The sequence below is a fragment of the Eretmochelys imbricata genome, chromosome 3 (genome assembly GCF_965152235.1).
Source record: "Eretmochelys imbricata isolate rEreImb1 chromosome 3, rEreImb1.hap1, whole genome shotgun sequence".
Lineage (NCBI taxonomy): Eukaryota > Metazoa > Chordata > Testudines > Cheloniidae > Eretmochelys > Eretmochelys imbricata.
In genome coordinates, this window is record NC_135574.1 from 33,619,362 (window position 1) to 33,635,900 (window position 16,539).

Sequence of the window (16,539 nt, forward strand, 5' to 3'; positions counted from 1 at the left end):
CTATGTCTTAGGTGGGAGCCCCACTGACTTCCACATATACACATGATTGCATCATTTCCTACTTCATTATATCTTTAGGTTCTCAAACAGAGTTTAACTTCCACTAGCATGCTCTGCAGAACAGTGGGCTCCGCTTGGACACAGATCTGCCCATGTGTACCGCATTCCATGATCAGGGCCATTACATTAAATTTTTGTCAAATTATTTTGCTGTTTTTGAAGCCTGCATTTACAAAGGGGTCTCTTACAGTTTTCCACAAAATACTGCAGAAGAGTAATTTCTGTGTATTAACAATATGTTGATTTGGACATTTTACTACCCTGGAAAACTTACAACATTGTAAATTAAAAAAGAGAAAAGAACAAGAAAAGAAAAATGATGCCACATAAAGGAATGTTGGAACAAAACAAACTAACCCTTAAAGAGAACTTTGTTTTGTTTTCTCACAGTATGATTATTAACAGCACGTACGATATGATATGAACCCTGGAAAATGGAGTATATATTGTAAATGGTGGACAGAACTTTCACAAACACCTCAGGCGTTTTCATTACTAACTATAAGGATGTCGAGTACTTTTCATAAATGGTAAAGACAGGAATCATTGCTGAGCCGAGAATCTGCTGATAAGCAGAATAAGTCCTGTAATTCCCCCGCCCCCCCCCCCGCCCCCAAATACCTGCCTTTAAGACAGCAGCAAGCTATCTTGAACTTCCAAATATTCAATAGCACAGATATTTACACATTTGGTTTAATCAGGATTTTTTTAATATATAAATAAAAGATTGAGATACCTGGATTAGAAGTTATGTAGCCCTCCCTGTAAGTGTACCAGACTCCTTAATAACAGCAAAAATTAACCATTCAGAAAAAGACTGGAGATCCAGTGGTAATCAATAACAACCATACATTTTTAAAAGAATCTTGATTAGGTAGCAGGTTTGTGACATCACTCAACCTTACAGCTTTCATATATTTATTTTTAAAAATGTAGTTTTCGATTGAACAAATAGCATGTAAGACTTCCTAAAATTCCTGGAAGGCAGCAATTCCAGCTGTACCCTCCCCAAAATTCAAGAAAGGCATATGATGGTCAATATGCACCTTAATGATTTCCATTATCCTTGGAAAAATAAGTACTAAAAAGGTTTTTGCCATTGCAATATTAATAAAAACACAGTTGTAATAAACAGATATATTAAAGCCACATTTAAATGATAGGTGACTCAAATAGGAATATGAATAAGACACCTCATTTTGATGCAAGTGTATATGTGAAAACATTTGATTTGATTCATTTTTAGGTTGTTTTGCTGATGTAACATAGCACAGTTCCTAGTCCACCAATATGGCCTCTGTGGGCAACATGAAACCGTTAGTTTTATCTAGAGAATCTTCATCTCTTAATTTCAGACACTTATCTTGTTCCACAACATCCTCTAAACACCTGACTTGCCTTCCACTACCTCACCTGACTATTAGTAGTTGGTCTATGTAACTGTACTAACAACAGTTCCTGGAATCATGGCACTGTCACAGAAAAGCAGGATGGGGGAAGTAAGGCTACAACAATGTAAGTGCAAGAGGGGAAAAAATGTGTGCGCGATGAGTCCCATCTTCTCATGATCTAGGTAGGTAGAGGGTCATCATCTCCTTTATTACATTTGCACTTGCAACAAAGGACAAATGGAGTAGCAAGTAAAAGGAAAGGCGAGGCCACTAACAGCAGTAGACCAAATCCCGCAAAGATTCCCACCACCTGAAAAAACAATGGAAAAATGACATGCGTCAGTACTGCAATTGGCACAGCAGGGTTCAAATTCTGTTCCAACACAAAGTCAATGCACTAGGGGAGAAATCTTGGCCCCACTGAAGTCAATGGCAAGACTCCCACTGATTTCAATAGAGCCAGGATTTCAGCATAGTTGTAGATTTTTAAGATTTTTGTGTTTAATAAAATGTATATAACTAGAGTTAGCAAGGTGATTTCTAATTTTCAGAATGGGAGAATGGTAGCAGGCTCTAATCTTGAGAAAATAATTACTAGACTGAAATGGTCCATTTCCCCTGTATCAGTCAGAATTCACAACATGACACCTACAAATTTCAATAGTGCAGGCATGCATTCATTCACACACCCTAGATTAAGCAGATGTTAATTTGCACTGAACAAAAGACAAGGATGGGGTTGCTATGTCTCCTGCACTTACCCACTCTTATTCAGTGCAAGTGGATAGTTTTACCTTTCTTTCTTTCTTTCTCGATAAAATGCGAATTTTAAGCCTCTAGCATCTGTGGTGTTTGAGGAATTCTGCTGCCAAGGGCAAACATGTTTATATTAGGGAAGTTCCACTGACAGATTCTTACAAGTATTCAAGAAGGGACACAGTTTTCCTATTTGGTCTCAAACAATTTAAAATTCAGCGTGAAGCCGTCTTAGATATTTCTATAGTACCTATCACTACACAAGTAGTTATTTGAAGTGTTGACTGACATTTTAATGTAGTCACATGTTTGCAAGCATTTAAAGTTCCCTTGAAAGAAGATTAAGATCTTTATACAGCTGAGGTTGCTAAGCACTACCTGTGCCAACACATATAGAGTTTGAGTTCCTTTATCTTTCCTCTGTCACTGAAATAACCCAAATACAATCACCCACACAGCTGATAGAAAAAGGGGAAGGTGTTGTTTTCCTACCAAGGAGCAGGCTCTGGGACTTTGCTTTGAGGCGCCAAACTTTGCCTTAGCTTCTGGCTAGCAGGTACATAATACATTTGATCCCCCATCTCTCCCCTCTGATTGCTGAAAGGGAGGAGTATTTTCTCTCCTTCTTTCTATGCTTTCCTCCAACCCCTGAGCTTCCTGACAGCTACTAGAATGGTAGGGTGATCTCACCATAGTCTACTTCTCCCTCAGCTTCCTGGCTGCTGGTTCTATTCCTCCCACAGCCTCCTTTTTTTGAGCCCTTCTCAATGAACAGCTCTAGTGCCTGCTGCTGCACAGAGCATTCCCAAGCAGCAACAGGGTGAAACTGACCTATTTCTCATCAGTTTCACTGCTGCCCACAACCTTCCCAATAGCAGTAGTGGAAATCGACAGCGTAGGAGCTAGAGGGCTGCTCGGGCCTAATTTTTAAGCCCGACCCGAAAGCAATCTGCCCGACCCAAGCCTGAGAGAGTTGAGTTGTTTTACAATATGAACCCCAACACTTCCCCCAAACCTATCACCGCTGCTGCTGCCTCCGGTCCGTGGGGTCAGTGCGGCCGCTGTGAGCCCCACTTCTGCCAGCCGCTGCTCCCTGCTCCACTGGGTGCTCTGTGGAGCAAGACGCACTGATTCTCACTGGTGCACTCACCCCACAGCGAACACAGTGCAACAAGTTGGCAGTGGCCAGCAGAAGTAAGGCATGCTGCTGCCGCACTGACCCCACAGGCAGAAGGTAATCAGAGGTTACCCGACCCAACCTGAGCCTGAGAGGGTTGGGTTGTTTTTTGACCCACCTAACCCCAGCCCAACACTTGTAGTTGGGTCCCATCAGTTTTGGGATGGGTTGCTGGGCTCTACTCTGAGCAGCAGAAAACACTGCACACTTAAGTGAGGCAACTCTGCACTGGTTTTCACTCATTTCACATTTGGAAGGTTATAGGTTTTTTTTTTTAAAGTGATGCTAATTGCCTGAGAAATCTTCCTACTTGCCCTAAGCAAGAGAGTAGATTTTGGAAGGCCTGCTTGCAACAACCTGTCTGCAAGTCATTCAACATACCCACCAAGAATTATTCACAGAATGATTGTGAATAATGAATACGTGGGAAAAATCACCTGCTCATGAACAATTGCAATTTGAATGCTAGGGCTCCCTGGGCACTACAGTAATACAAACTATAACACTAGTATCGCATTATTCATTAGGAATTCTTCTCCCAGCTCTCGTCAGATACTAAACATTCTGATTAATTGGCAAATATTTCATTTGGCATAGTGTAGAAAATATACTCTAAACCTAAATTAACAGGCTTATTGATACCTGCTCTACCAGGGACTATTTTTCTTCCTGAACACTGTGGATTTCTTTCTGCAATTTACTTTATCCAGCTATTTTTTATTCCAGGGCTGAAAATCAATACGGAGTTCAGCAGGTGGCGCTGCTGAACAAAATTAAGTTTGAGGAGTGAAGTGCACACTGCTTTATTATGTAATATTAGACGAGGCCTTTTATTTTAAAAGAACAGGCTTAGCTGCGGCTCTCCAGAGACACGAATCTCAAATTTCTTTGACCTAATATTTTTATTTTTTGCCAAAGACAATTACTTTAAAATATCATTTTATAAGGTACCTTTCACCACATATGCCTGTGTCAGACAGGCAGCTAATCTGATGCGTCTGCGTTTAACGTCTTTGGGGAACCTGCTGACACCGAAGGGTGAAAGCGAAGCCGAGATTCTTCCCTGAGCTTCCTTTAAATTTCCTACTGAGCTGCAGCTGCGGCCCATACTGATCTTTGGCAATGGCACATACACAATTAGCCACATGCAATCTTCTCAGTGTGCCACTATGGGGCACCATTAGCTGAGCAGAGCCAAGGTGAAATTGAACAATATAGAAGACTGGCAAACAGTGCTCTTTACTATCAAACAGGAGGCCAGCTTACATTTTCCTTTCAGCTCAGACATGCCGATCAGTGAATTTATCCAGGATTTTTAAGATCAGGTCAACAGGCTGTCTGGTGAGCATCAGTGATACATCTTCCACCTGGTGGACTTGGCTGCTGTTGAACAATAGGCTGTTTCCTAGCATGTGTAATGTCTAGAATTGATTTTTTTGCACTAGAAGTACACCACTTTGCATTACAGCATCATGCCTTTCACCTTGATGTTATGTTATGCTCCTCTTGGTTAATACTCCAAGAACGCTTAACGTAATGGCCCCCATCCTGAAAACACTAGCAATCATAGTGCTCACCAACCTGGCTTCGATGGGAATTCTCAGAATATCAAAGTATCAAAAATATCAAAAGTCTCAAAAATTTGGGATTGAGCGTAACAGCTCTTGTATGTCATCCAATTAACGGGTGCTCGTGCTACATTTCTTGACATCTCCATTTTTCTAATTAGCAATGCCAGCAACATCAGTCATGTAACCAATTACACCACAGTGCAGTGTAGCAATCGTTACAACGATGGAAGAAATAGACATGGGCAAATATTTGTTACAGGAGTTCTTTTCATTCAAAATCCGCCTGTTTTACAGGTCACTAAACTTCTGCAAATTTGGGGCAATTTTACAAATCCTTTTAATGCAATTTTGAATCCAATGTTTTCTACTCTATTTATAAAAAATAAAAAAGCGACTTTCACTGATGCATTCACCCTAAGAAGAGAGAGGGGAGTGCACGGACAACAGCTGAGCTGCCTAGTGGATTACCCGGAGGCTAGAGACACAGAGGTTCCAAGTTCTAGTCCCACTGCTCACACCCAGCACCAGCATGACAACCGTGAAATGGTTTCTTACAGTCAAGGAACTGTCTCCACTTTTCCCGTAAAGGCTTGCCGGGCCCCCCAAAGTCACATGCTGCATCCCCCACATTTCTTGAAGCTGATGCAGAAAAAGAGGGCTCCTCAGTGAGATATGCCTGTGGCCTGCTTCACCGTGCAACAGAGAGAGACTGAAATCTGAAGCCGGTGAAGAAGGGGGGCAGGGTACAAAAATCCTTTGCTCATGATTGGTTCTTTACTGCTTGATTGACATCAAAGGAGGGAATCACCCTAGTGTCCATGCAGACTCACCAAGCCAGGGACAAATTTATACTAATAAACTCAACCAGTTCTCAACCAGAAATGTATGTCAGTTAGGAGTCAAAATCCAGGATGGAGTCTGACTGTGTTATTCCTTGTTAATGTCTATCTTTGTACCACAATGCCCTTTCCTCAGCTATTGAATGGTGAAGACACTTAGACTCACATGCTTGATTTGATCTCTTTTTAGATACAACTGAGAGAGAGAGAGAGAGAGAGAGAGAGAAACCATTTTATTGTGAACTTTTATGAAGTTTTAAAAAGCTCTAAACCTACCTGTGTTCTGTGCCAGATAACAGATGCCCTGGAGTGACCTAACTTGTTTCGACAAGGTCCTTTGTCATAATGTATAAGGAGGAAATCATCCTTTGAAACATTAAATAGAAACATTAGCAGTTAATAGAGAGTCTCTTTTCCTTCAAGATGGAGCAGATAGTGGCAGCAAAATAAGAACAAAATATTACAGAGGGGAGCAAGTTTCAAGATCCCTGAAAAGCACTGAATATGAAGAGAAAAGTTTCAGAGTGGAAAACCAACTGAAATTGGATTTGTATTCTTGCATGAGTCAGCGCTGAACAGCCCTTCCCAGAGTTGCTCCCCACAGGGCTACTATGGAAGTGATTTCATAAGGTGGAACATAATACAAATACAGCTCATGTTGGTGATAAAGAGAATGAGTTGTGCTGTGCCTGGAGGAAAGGCCAATGCAGATCAGAGTAAAGCACTGTAGGAACCTTCAGCAAGAAGATAATAGCAATAAACAAATGAAGAATTAATAGCTCTATTTTCATGTATTTTAGATTTCCATGCGCATCCACTCAATATTGTACTCCCCCTTCCTTTTCCCTATTTTATATCAGATCATGTGGATTTTCCTGTCTAGCAAAGCTACTGGTGCAGCTAAGAATCCTTTTTGTCAGGAATTAAAATGTCCTATCTTCTAACCAGGGAATGATCTGAAAGGAAAAGTGAAATCACATGGACAAAAACATTTTCAAACCTGATTGCTTACAGTCAGGCACCTTAATAAACAGACTGGTTTTCATAGGTGCGGTGCACCCACAATTGGAGTCAATAGAGTACTTGGTGCTCATCATTTCTGAAAACCAACCTGCTTATTTAAATGCCTAAATAGGGGTTTAGGCAACATAATTTGAAAATACTGGCCATGTTAGGTATAGAACATGGGAAGAGGACAGCTACTTCTTGGGTCCCAAGCCTCTCAAATGTGGCATTTATTTTGCAGCTGGGAAAGCAAACCAAGGCAGATATCTACCCAGTTCTACAGAGAAAGACGCATCTGCTTCCAGATCTGGATTGGTCACTCTTCCGTACAGCAACCAACGCAGGCACAGGGGACCTCTGCTTTTTACTTAAGTATGGGAGTACCCATGAGTTAAAACTTATCCGTAAGGCATTTAGACATAACAATTGCAGGATTTGGAATAGTTAGAGTACATTTTTGGGACATGAAACATTTCCTCTGCCATTGTTAACTACACTCTGCAATAAAACGTTTCCTTGGCTAATATCTGGAAACAGATGTAGCATATTGTATATACTCCAGTGCTTAGGCACAATAAGATATTGGCTTGTTTAAAATGTTTAAGCCCAGGACAGGAAGCAGCATAAGAGTTAAATCAAACTCCTACTGCTCTCAGAACACATTTGTTCTTCATATATCAGTTCATTTGCTTTTTCTCTTACTTTGTCCTGCAGAAGAGATGTAATAACCAAAACAAATCAACGTCAAGAAACAACTCTCACTACTGAAGTTCAGCACTAAAATGAATACTGACATTCTACATGGGATTCTGTATTTAGAGCTACCTTACACTATCATGCAGAACTGAAAGTAATACAGATATATTCATCCTGCAAACACTTTTTAGAATATAAATTCTTCAGGAAGGAGCTGTCTGATTTGTGTGTACACGGTACAGTATTAAACATAAACTATTTAGATGCCACATGGAGATGGCAAAGGAAGAATAATTTTCATCAAATAACAACTTCTTTCCATCTCATTTATGCAAAGGGTGAACAGCTCAACAGCTCTTCAGGTGGGGCAAGTAAGATCAAGTAACCAGCTAAGGTCCAGCTCCGCCCTTGCCCATGCATTTTAGCAGAGAAATAGGTGCTAACAGTAGTGATACAAAAAGGTTCAGAAGAAACACAGCATGTGAAAGAGCAGCTAGTAAGGATATCCATAGGACAGTCTTAAGTCAGCATAACAAACTTGTAAGCTTACAATATCCACCGAAGCGTGGAGTGTATACTCACATCAAGAGATTCCAGACAGTACCAGCAAAAGGCATGTTTGCAGTTTTTACACATCATTTGGGCACAACCCTCATCTCGCTCAATATAAACTTTGCACTTTGGACAGCGTTTGATGGGAGCATCATCATCTTCCATTTTATACATAGAACTGTGGGAGACATTTGAAGAAGTTTATAAGGTGTGTACCCGTGCATAATTTAAAGCAAAAATAACATCCTAATTGAAAAAAATCTGGGTTTGCATTTTAGTTTTGTGATCCGTTTTTTTGTTTTGTTGTTAAGTATCCAGAAAGCAGATCTAGTACAATAATTAATTTTTATAGTGCCTATCAAACAGCTATGCACTTACCAGACAAAACACATTTCTCTCATCTACCAATTGTTTTCTGTGACCTGGTGACATCAGTGTGTACAATGCTCTCAGCTGTCAGCTGAGCACGTGGGAACCAATCTGAAGTCAGTTTTTTACATGCCTAGTCTGTCTGCCTTTCTCCTCCTCTTTTATTTCTTATGGGAGAAGGAGAAAGGATCTGCATGTGGAAAACAGGGAGGCTGACAATGCCCAGCTGACCCAGGCTATGGCCCATGGGATGAGAAGGCAAAGGGAGAGACAGAGCGTCCATGAGGCTGATCTCCTAGGACTTTCTCTCCAAGCCAAATTCTACTGGGTTTTCCTGGATACCCTGTTCCTCCAAGGCTTGCCTCCTCCATCATAGTTCAGGGCAACTGCATCTGCAATTCCCCTCTGTGATCCACTGAGAGCCCCTACCCGAAAGCTCCCAGTTCCTTAGCTGTCACTCTCTTGGGTAGACTCCATCCTAACCAGGGTTTCGCCAGGCTGCACAGTTCCCTGCCTACACTGTGATGTCCCCAGAAAGCCAGACTGCCTAAACAGGCCAGCATCTGCTTTCTCTCTGAAGGACAGGAAGAGAGGAATTGCCCCGAGTTATAAGTTACCACCCAGCTCTTTATAAACTAGCACATTTATTCTTAAGACGAAAGCATTCTAGAGAAAACATAAAAACAACAAAAGTTCCTCTATGCATGCTAAAAGCTTACCAGGGGTCACCCTCAGTAGGCCAAAGTCCTTCCAAACCCTTCCAAGAAGGATTGACCCCCTTCACCCCACCCCCCCGGCCCTTCAACAGTAGGTCTTTGTTCATTTGCTGGATCAGAAAGAAGGCCCCGAGTCAGTTTAAACTCAGGCTATTTATCCCTTTCTTTCTCTCTTGATCTCTGGAGAATTCAGTCTGAACCATCAGATATGAGCCTCTGCAAGTGCTGGCCCCCCTCTGAAGGTGTTACAACCTAAGTGAACTTGCCTCATACCCCCTATTGTTCTTTTTTCCTGGAGGAGATGTGGTCACTCTCCTGCAGGGAATTACATGCAATCCCTGGCCCACAACGATACATCAACTTCATACAGTAAGATCTTCCAGAGATATTGCAGAAAACTGCCTTATCTGTGATATTCCCTCTCTCCAGTGCTGGCAAGGAGCTGCTGAATCATTGCAAGCACCAGATTCACAGTGCTGCTTCTCGATCTCACTCCTGCCTGCAGTAGTTTACTCCACATGGAATGGGTCCATGTCAAGGAGCAGGAGTGAGAGGGCATCCAAGGAGCATTTTTTTCCCTGGTTTTCTGGAAGAGTCTTAAAGCTCCTCCTGCTCAGTGAAGGCTTTAGGACTCTGTAAGGTCTGGAGAAAAGGATGGTGCCTCAGACAAAGTTGTTGACAGCAACTACTCCAATGGGAGGAAGGAGAACAACAGGGGAGGACTCCCAACCTGTAGATACGCTGGAGGCTCGGGATAGGATACAGAGGGACCTAGATAAATTAGAGGATTGGGCCAAAAGAAATCTGATGAGGTTCAACAGGGACAAGTGCAGAGTCCTGCACTTAGGACAGAAGAATTCCATGTACCGCTACAGTCTAGGGACCGAATGGCTAGGCAGCAGTTCTGCAGAAAAGGACCTAGGGGTTACAGTGGACGAGAAGCTGGATATGAGTCAACAGTGTGCCCTTGTTGCCAAGAAGGCCAATGGCATTTTGGGATGTATAAGTAGGGGCATTGCCAGCAGATCAAGGAACGTGATCATTCCCCTCTATTCGACATTGGTGAGGCCTCATATGGAGTACTGTGTCCAGTTTGGGGCCCCACACTACAAGAAGGATGTGGAAAAATTGGATAACGTCCAGCGGAGGACAACAAAAATGATTAGGGGACTGGAACACATGACTTATGAGGAGAGGCTGAGGGAACTGGGATTGTTTAGTCTGCGGAAGACAAGAATAAGGGGGGATTTGATAGCTGCTTTAAACCACCTGAAAAGGGGTTCCAAAGAGGTTGGATCTAGACTGTTCTCCGTGGTAGCAGATGACAGAACGAGGAGTAATGGTCTCAAGTTGCAGCGGGGGAGGTTTAAGTTGGATATTAGGAAAAACTTTTTCACTAGGAGGATGGTGAAACACTGGAATGCGTTACCTAGGGAGGTGGTGGAATCTCCTTCCTTAGAAGTTTTTAAGGTCAGGCTTGACAAAGCCCTGGCTGGGATGATTTAGTTGGGGATTGGTCCTGCTTTGAGCAGGGGTTGGACTAGATGACCCCCTGAGGTCCCTTCCAACCCTGATATTCTATGATTCTAGTGACGAGAGGCGGGGTGGGGACTGGACAAAGTCCTGACTCCAGATTAGTTACTACTTCCTGACTGACAGATCAGAGAAGAGACACACCCGTGACAACCACACCATGGGAAAATCTTTTGAACACACAAATTACATTTGTCATTCCCAGCACATGCTGGCACAAACTGGTGCTGGGACAATGGTCGCCAGCAAGTTGCAAGGACAACCGCCAAATGTTCTAAACCTACAGAAAAGAAACAAATCAATCAAAATGCTAAGCAAAACATACAAGTCCTGTATCATGCCATGAAGCTCACCACACTTGAGCTTTGGCGAGCGTGAGTGAGAGCGTGTACCAAATCTAGGGGTGCTGAGAGTCCCACTGCAGGCCCTGTAGTGTTTTACCCAGGAACCGAGAACAAGAGCAACCTAGCCAGTCAGCTGTCATTACAAGATAGGAGGGGACAGGCAGTCTTGAGAATAGCCAAGTCCCAGACCATTCATGGCTTTAACGATCGTGACCAAGACCTTGACCTGCTGCAGGAAGTGAACAGGGAGCCAGGGATGAAGCCTGAGCACAGGTGTTATGTGCACACAGCGACCTGCCCTATTCAGGTGGGCAGCTGCATTCTCTACCAATGGAAATTGCTAACTGGTCTTCTAATGCTGCCTTAAACAAGGCTCAACAATCACTCCCTCGCTCCTGGAAGAGCAGCAGTCATGGTGCCACTGACAGAGGCCTCCTAAAATAGCCAACCAGAATCAACTAACCTTTAAGCCCCTGGAATAGGAGCAGCAGTGAGTGTGGAGGGGGACCTGAGGTGGCTGAATGTGTCGTTGGCATCAATGGAGGAACAGATGGAAGAAGGGCTGGGCAAGCAGAGCTGCAGATGGTGCCAGGAGCCTGGGTTGTCCCTCTGTGCTGCTTTAACTGGTTCCACCTGCTCCCTGATGGTGGTGGTGGGGCAGCCAGGCCACTAAGGCAGCCATCACCATCCATCTCTGTGTCAAGCACAGTGTCTTAAAAGAAAAGAACTGGAATGGCTGCTGTGGACATTCACTTAAAAAACCAACAGGAGAAAATGGCCCCTTGATTGGCGATGAGGTTACATTCCTCTTGTTACGCATCAAGTAGATCTTTGCTGCTGCCACTGGGCAAGTTACAGTACTGTACCTTGTTTCTCCTGGGAGGAAGGTGATTGGTATATTCTCTTGACAGCCTTGTCCTGGATGCCAGTTGGATTTACAAGATGAGCAGAACTCTATGTCACAAGCTTTGCATTGAACCAGCTGGGGATTTTGTGGCCCTGATTCTTGTAGTTGGCAAACGGCCTGACAGGCAGAAGATGGACACCAGGTCCGACATGGATCCAAAAGCACTTCTGCAAAAGGGTATAAAATAACCAGAATCAATGACAGCTACAGGATTGTCCTTTAATTATATACTGCTTAAGAATGCTCACATGCTCAGATTGCTCATCAGACCAGCTGTTTTCTAAAGAGGCTTCCGGTTTTGTTTGCCCCATCTGGCACACTTGTGGCCTGATTTGCAGATTTATTCAGCTTCAGAGACATCTAAAATTATAGACCACTTTTCCAAATGTGGGCCTACCTCCCTAACACTGCACTTCTGGAAATGGCCTGAACTAATTGATTTTACATTGTTCACAGAATTATAGAACCATAGGGAGCGCAAGGGTCATGTAGTCTAACCCCCTGCCAAGATGCAGGATTTGTTGTGTCTAAACCAGGGGTGGCCAAACTGCGGTGGCCAACCTGCGGCTCTTGAGAAGTTAATAGGCGGCTCCTTGTACAGGCACCGACTCCGGGTTAGAGCTACGGGCGCCAACTTTCCAATGTGCCGGGGGGTGCTCCCTGCTCAACCCCTGGCTCTGCCACAGGCCCTGCCCCCACTCCACCCCTTCGAATCCCCTCCCCTGAGTTTGCCATGCCTTCGCTCCTCCCCCACAGAGACTCCTGCATGCCACGGAAGAGCTGATCGGGAGGTGCGGGGAGGAAGGGGAAGGCGCTGATTGGCGGGGCTGCCAGTGGGTGGGGGGCGCTGGGAGCAGGGTGGGCACGGATTGATGGGGGGCTGCTGACGTATTACTGTGGCTCTTTGGCAATGTACACCGGTAAATTCTGGCTCCTTCTTAGGCTCAGGTTGGCCACCTCTGGTCTAAATCATCCAAGACAGATGGCTACCCAGCCTCCTTCTGAAAACCTCAAGAGAAGGAGCTTCCACAACCTCCCAAGGCAGTCTGTTCCATTGTCCTACTGTTCTTACAGTTAGGAAGCTTTTCCTGAGATTTAATCTAAATCTGCTATGCTGTAGTTTAAATCCATTGCCTCTTGTCCCGCCCTCTGTGGCAAAAGAAATAAATTTTTCTCCAATCTTTTTATGGCAGCCTTTCAAGCATTTGAAGACTGCTTTCATGTCTCCACTTAATCTCCTCTTTTCCAAACTAAACATACCCCCAGTTCATTCAGACTTTGCTTATATAGCTTGCATTCCATCCCTTTGATCATCTTTGTTGCTTGCCTCTGGGTCCTTTCCAGTTTCTCTACACCCTTTCTATACAGTGGTGACCAAAACTGGACCCAGTACTCCAGCTGAGGTCTAACCAGTGCTGTGTAGAATGGTCATATTACCTCCCATGACTTCCATGCTGTGCCTCTGTTAATGCAACCAAAAATTGCATTTGCTTTTTTTGCCACAGCATCCATCACATTATTGACTCATGTTGAGGTTGTGAACCACCACAACTCCCAGATCCTTGTCAGCAGTGCTGCTGCCAAGCTAGTTATTTCTCATTCTGTATTTCTGCATTTGCTTTTTCTTCTCTAAGTGCAGCACCTTACCTTTGTCTTTGTTGAATTTCATATATAGCCCAGTTCTCCAGTTTCTTAAGATCCCTTTGAATTTTAGCTTTACCCTTCAAAGTGTTTGCAACCCCTTTGTGTCATCTGCAAATTTGATCAGTATGCTCTCTATACCAACCTATTAATAAGGATGTGAAATAAGAATGGCCCCACAACCGATCCTTGTGGAACCCCACTTGAGACCTCTTTCCAATCTGACATCATTCCATTCATAGCTACTATTTGTTTGCAGTTGCTTAACCAATTATGTATCCACTTAATGGCAGTTCTACCGAGCCCACATTTCTCCAGCTTACTTATCAGAATGTCAGGTGGGACCATGTCAAAACCCTTGCTAAAGTCAAGGTATATTATGTCCATCGCATTCCCCCATTCACAAAACCAGATACGTTGTCAAAGGAGGAAATCAAGTTTGTTTGGCATGATTTGTTGTTATAAATCCATGCTGGCTGCTAGTGATCACCCTTTGATCCTCCAGGTATTTACAAATTGAATGTTCTATACATTGTTCTAGTAGCTTCCCAGGTATCAAGGTCAGGCTGACTGGTCTATAGGTCCCCGGCGCCTCCTTTTCCCCCTTTTTAAAGATGGGCACTACGTTAGCTCTTCTCCAGGCTTCTGGGACCTTTCCTGTCATCCATGAGTTTGCAAATATTATTACCAGTGGCTCTGAGATTCCTTCAGCTAATTCTGACAGCACCCTGAGGTAAACAGCATCAGGCTCTGCTGATTTGAATTCATTCAGATTGGTCAGATGATCTTTGACCTGTTCTTTACTTACCCTGATCTGCATCCCTTCCCCTTTATTGTCTATGATAATTTTGTTAGTCAAAGTTAGTGTTCACTTTTAACTTATGGATTAAAACTGTCCCTGAGAAGGGGAGGGGATATTTTAAATTTTATTGAACAAAATTATACTTATATAGTTAATGGAGCTTATTTCATATTTTGTAGGCATGTGAAGTTCTCACCCAACTCAATAGAAGTTTTTGTACAGCACCTAGCCCAAAGGGGCCCCATTTAAAGTTGATTGGTAGGCACTGCCATACTAAAGATGACAAATTAATAAATAAATAAAAATAATAGAAAAGAACATTATCTCGTTTTACCCCTTTCCTGGAGGCTGGTTTACTGGTAACTCAGGGCCTGATCCAAAGCCCACTGAAGTCAGTGGAAACAGTCCCACTGAATTCAGTGGGTTTTGGATCAGTCGCTAAAAGAACCATAACCAAACATAAACCTCATTCTAAGTTCTCTCCCCTAGTGTTAGCAGGTCTCAAGATATTCCACCCAGACTCAAGTTCCCTTGCCTCCTAGAGTGCCACACAAACCCCTCATATTCAGATTAGAATCAACAAAAAGCACCTGTCACTAATAATTGCCTCACCAATAATTACCCTAGACCTGAAGAAAAGCTCTGTGTAGCTTGAAAGCTTCTCTCTTCCACCAACAGAATTTGGTCCAAAAAAAGATATTACCTCATCCACTCTGTGTCTCTGCTCCCCTGGGACTCAACACAGCTATAATACTGCAAACAATAATTATTTTGCAGGATTCCAGCACCCGAACTTGGATTGGCTCCATAGAAGACCCGTGCATTTCTATGCAGGGTCCTAGGTACTGCCATCCTACCATTAGTGCTATATAAAGCATACAGGTGCATGCTGCCCAGAGAATTCCCCCTTTCAGTAACATATTAATATAATATGCAGCAGTTTTCTGTCTGCAACTCAGTTTCCATCACATGGTACATGGCAGCATGCACGTAATAGCAGGACCTGATAAAGGAAGAAACAATTTAAGCTTTCTTCCGCTCACAAATCATATAAGGCTCCAACACTACTGTATAAACACACACAGGACCACAATCTGATCTCTGTGACATGGATCAATCTGGGGGTAACACTATTCCCATATATTTGGGAGACAGCCATTGGTCTGGAGTAAAGGCTGATGTTTCATACTGTACCTCTTTCAAACTGTAGCTTCTTGTACCTTTGCATGATTTCTGATGCAACCATACACTCAATCTGTTAAAATAAAAAAAAGAGAAATTACAAACTAGAAACAGCAATAATCCAAGGCATTTCAAATGAATGGAGACCCAGCATTTTACCTTTATAAATGATTAAAACATATGCTGGCAATAAACAACAGCTGAAATATACCCTGAGCAAGACACGTCTGAATATACTGAAAGAACCCATGTGCAGTAAAAACATACCTCATTTTCTTGTAGATGACCTCGCTTTGGGCAGGAAGCATCAGGGCAACTAATTGCTGTTTCTAGACCTTCTTTGATCAAAAGTTCCACATACTGTTTCAGGCACTGTAAAAGAGGAGGGTGTAACTATTCTTCCAAATTTAAATTATTCTGCATATCATTCATGCTTTGCCTTGCTCATCTGAAGATTTAAAATCACTTTGCAGAGGTGGGTAAATATTATTTCCCTTTTACAACTGGGGAAATAGACAAACATATTCAGAGACTTCCCAAGGTTATACAGTAAACTAAATAAGTGGCAGGAACTACATCTCCTGAAATCAATTTCCATGCTCTAGTCATTAGACAGCTTTGCCTCAATTAAAAATTACACAGTAAATAAGAGGCAAGTAAAATGGAATGTTAGGAAAATAAAAGATAAAATTAGATTAACCAGTCTTCATAAATCCCTCAGATTTATATCACCAGAAACCATAATAGTTTAGTAAGCAGTAGCTACCCATTAAAAGTCATCTGTCACGTACAACAGAATGGGAAAGGTTATGTGGCTTATTTCCCATTCCACAGAAAATAACTAACTGAACTTCTTGGTGAGGATATATTTCATTCTCAATGTGAAGGAAGAACGCACAAATGAGGACTCAAAAAAGAATGTCCTGCATAATAAAACAATTATAAATTAATAAATAATAATAATTATGCATATATATAGTATTCTTCATCCCAAAGGA

General features: G+C 42.7%; 1 protein-coding gene across 1 annotated transcript in view; it reads right to left on the bottom strand.

Annotated features, from left to right (window-relative positions):
- Positions 1-687: 687 nt before the first annotated feature.
- Positions 688-16,539, bottom strand: part of RNF144A (ring finger protein 144A) — a 100,252-nt gene continuing 84,400 nt past the window's right edge. The window contains exons 3-8 of the mRNA XM_077811560.1: positions 15,809-15,913; positions 15,554-15,614; positions 11,876-12,083; positions 8,078-8,225; positions 6,071-6,160; positions 688-1,761 (exon numbers count right to left, since the gene is read on the bottom strand). Of these exons, the coding sequence (XP_077667686.1) occupies positions 1,630-1,761; positions 6,071-6,160; positions 8,078-8,225; positions 11,876-12,083; positions 15,554-15,614; positions 15,809-15,913 (744 nt within the window). The 3' untranslated portion in view covers positions 688-1,629. The remainder of the gene's footprint in view (positions 1,762-6,070; positions 6,161-8,077; positions 8,226-11,875; positions 12,084-15,553; positions 15,615-15,808; positions 15,914-16,539) is intronic.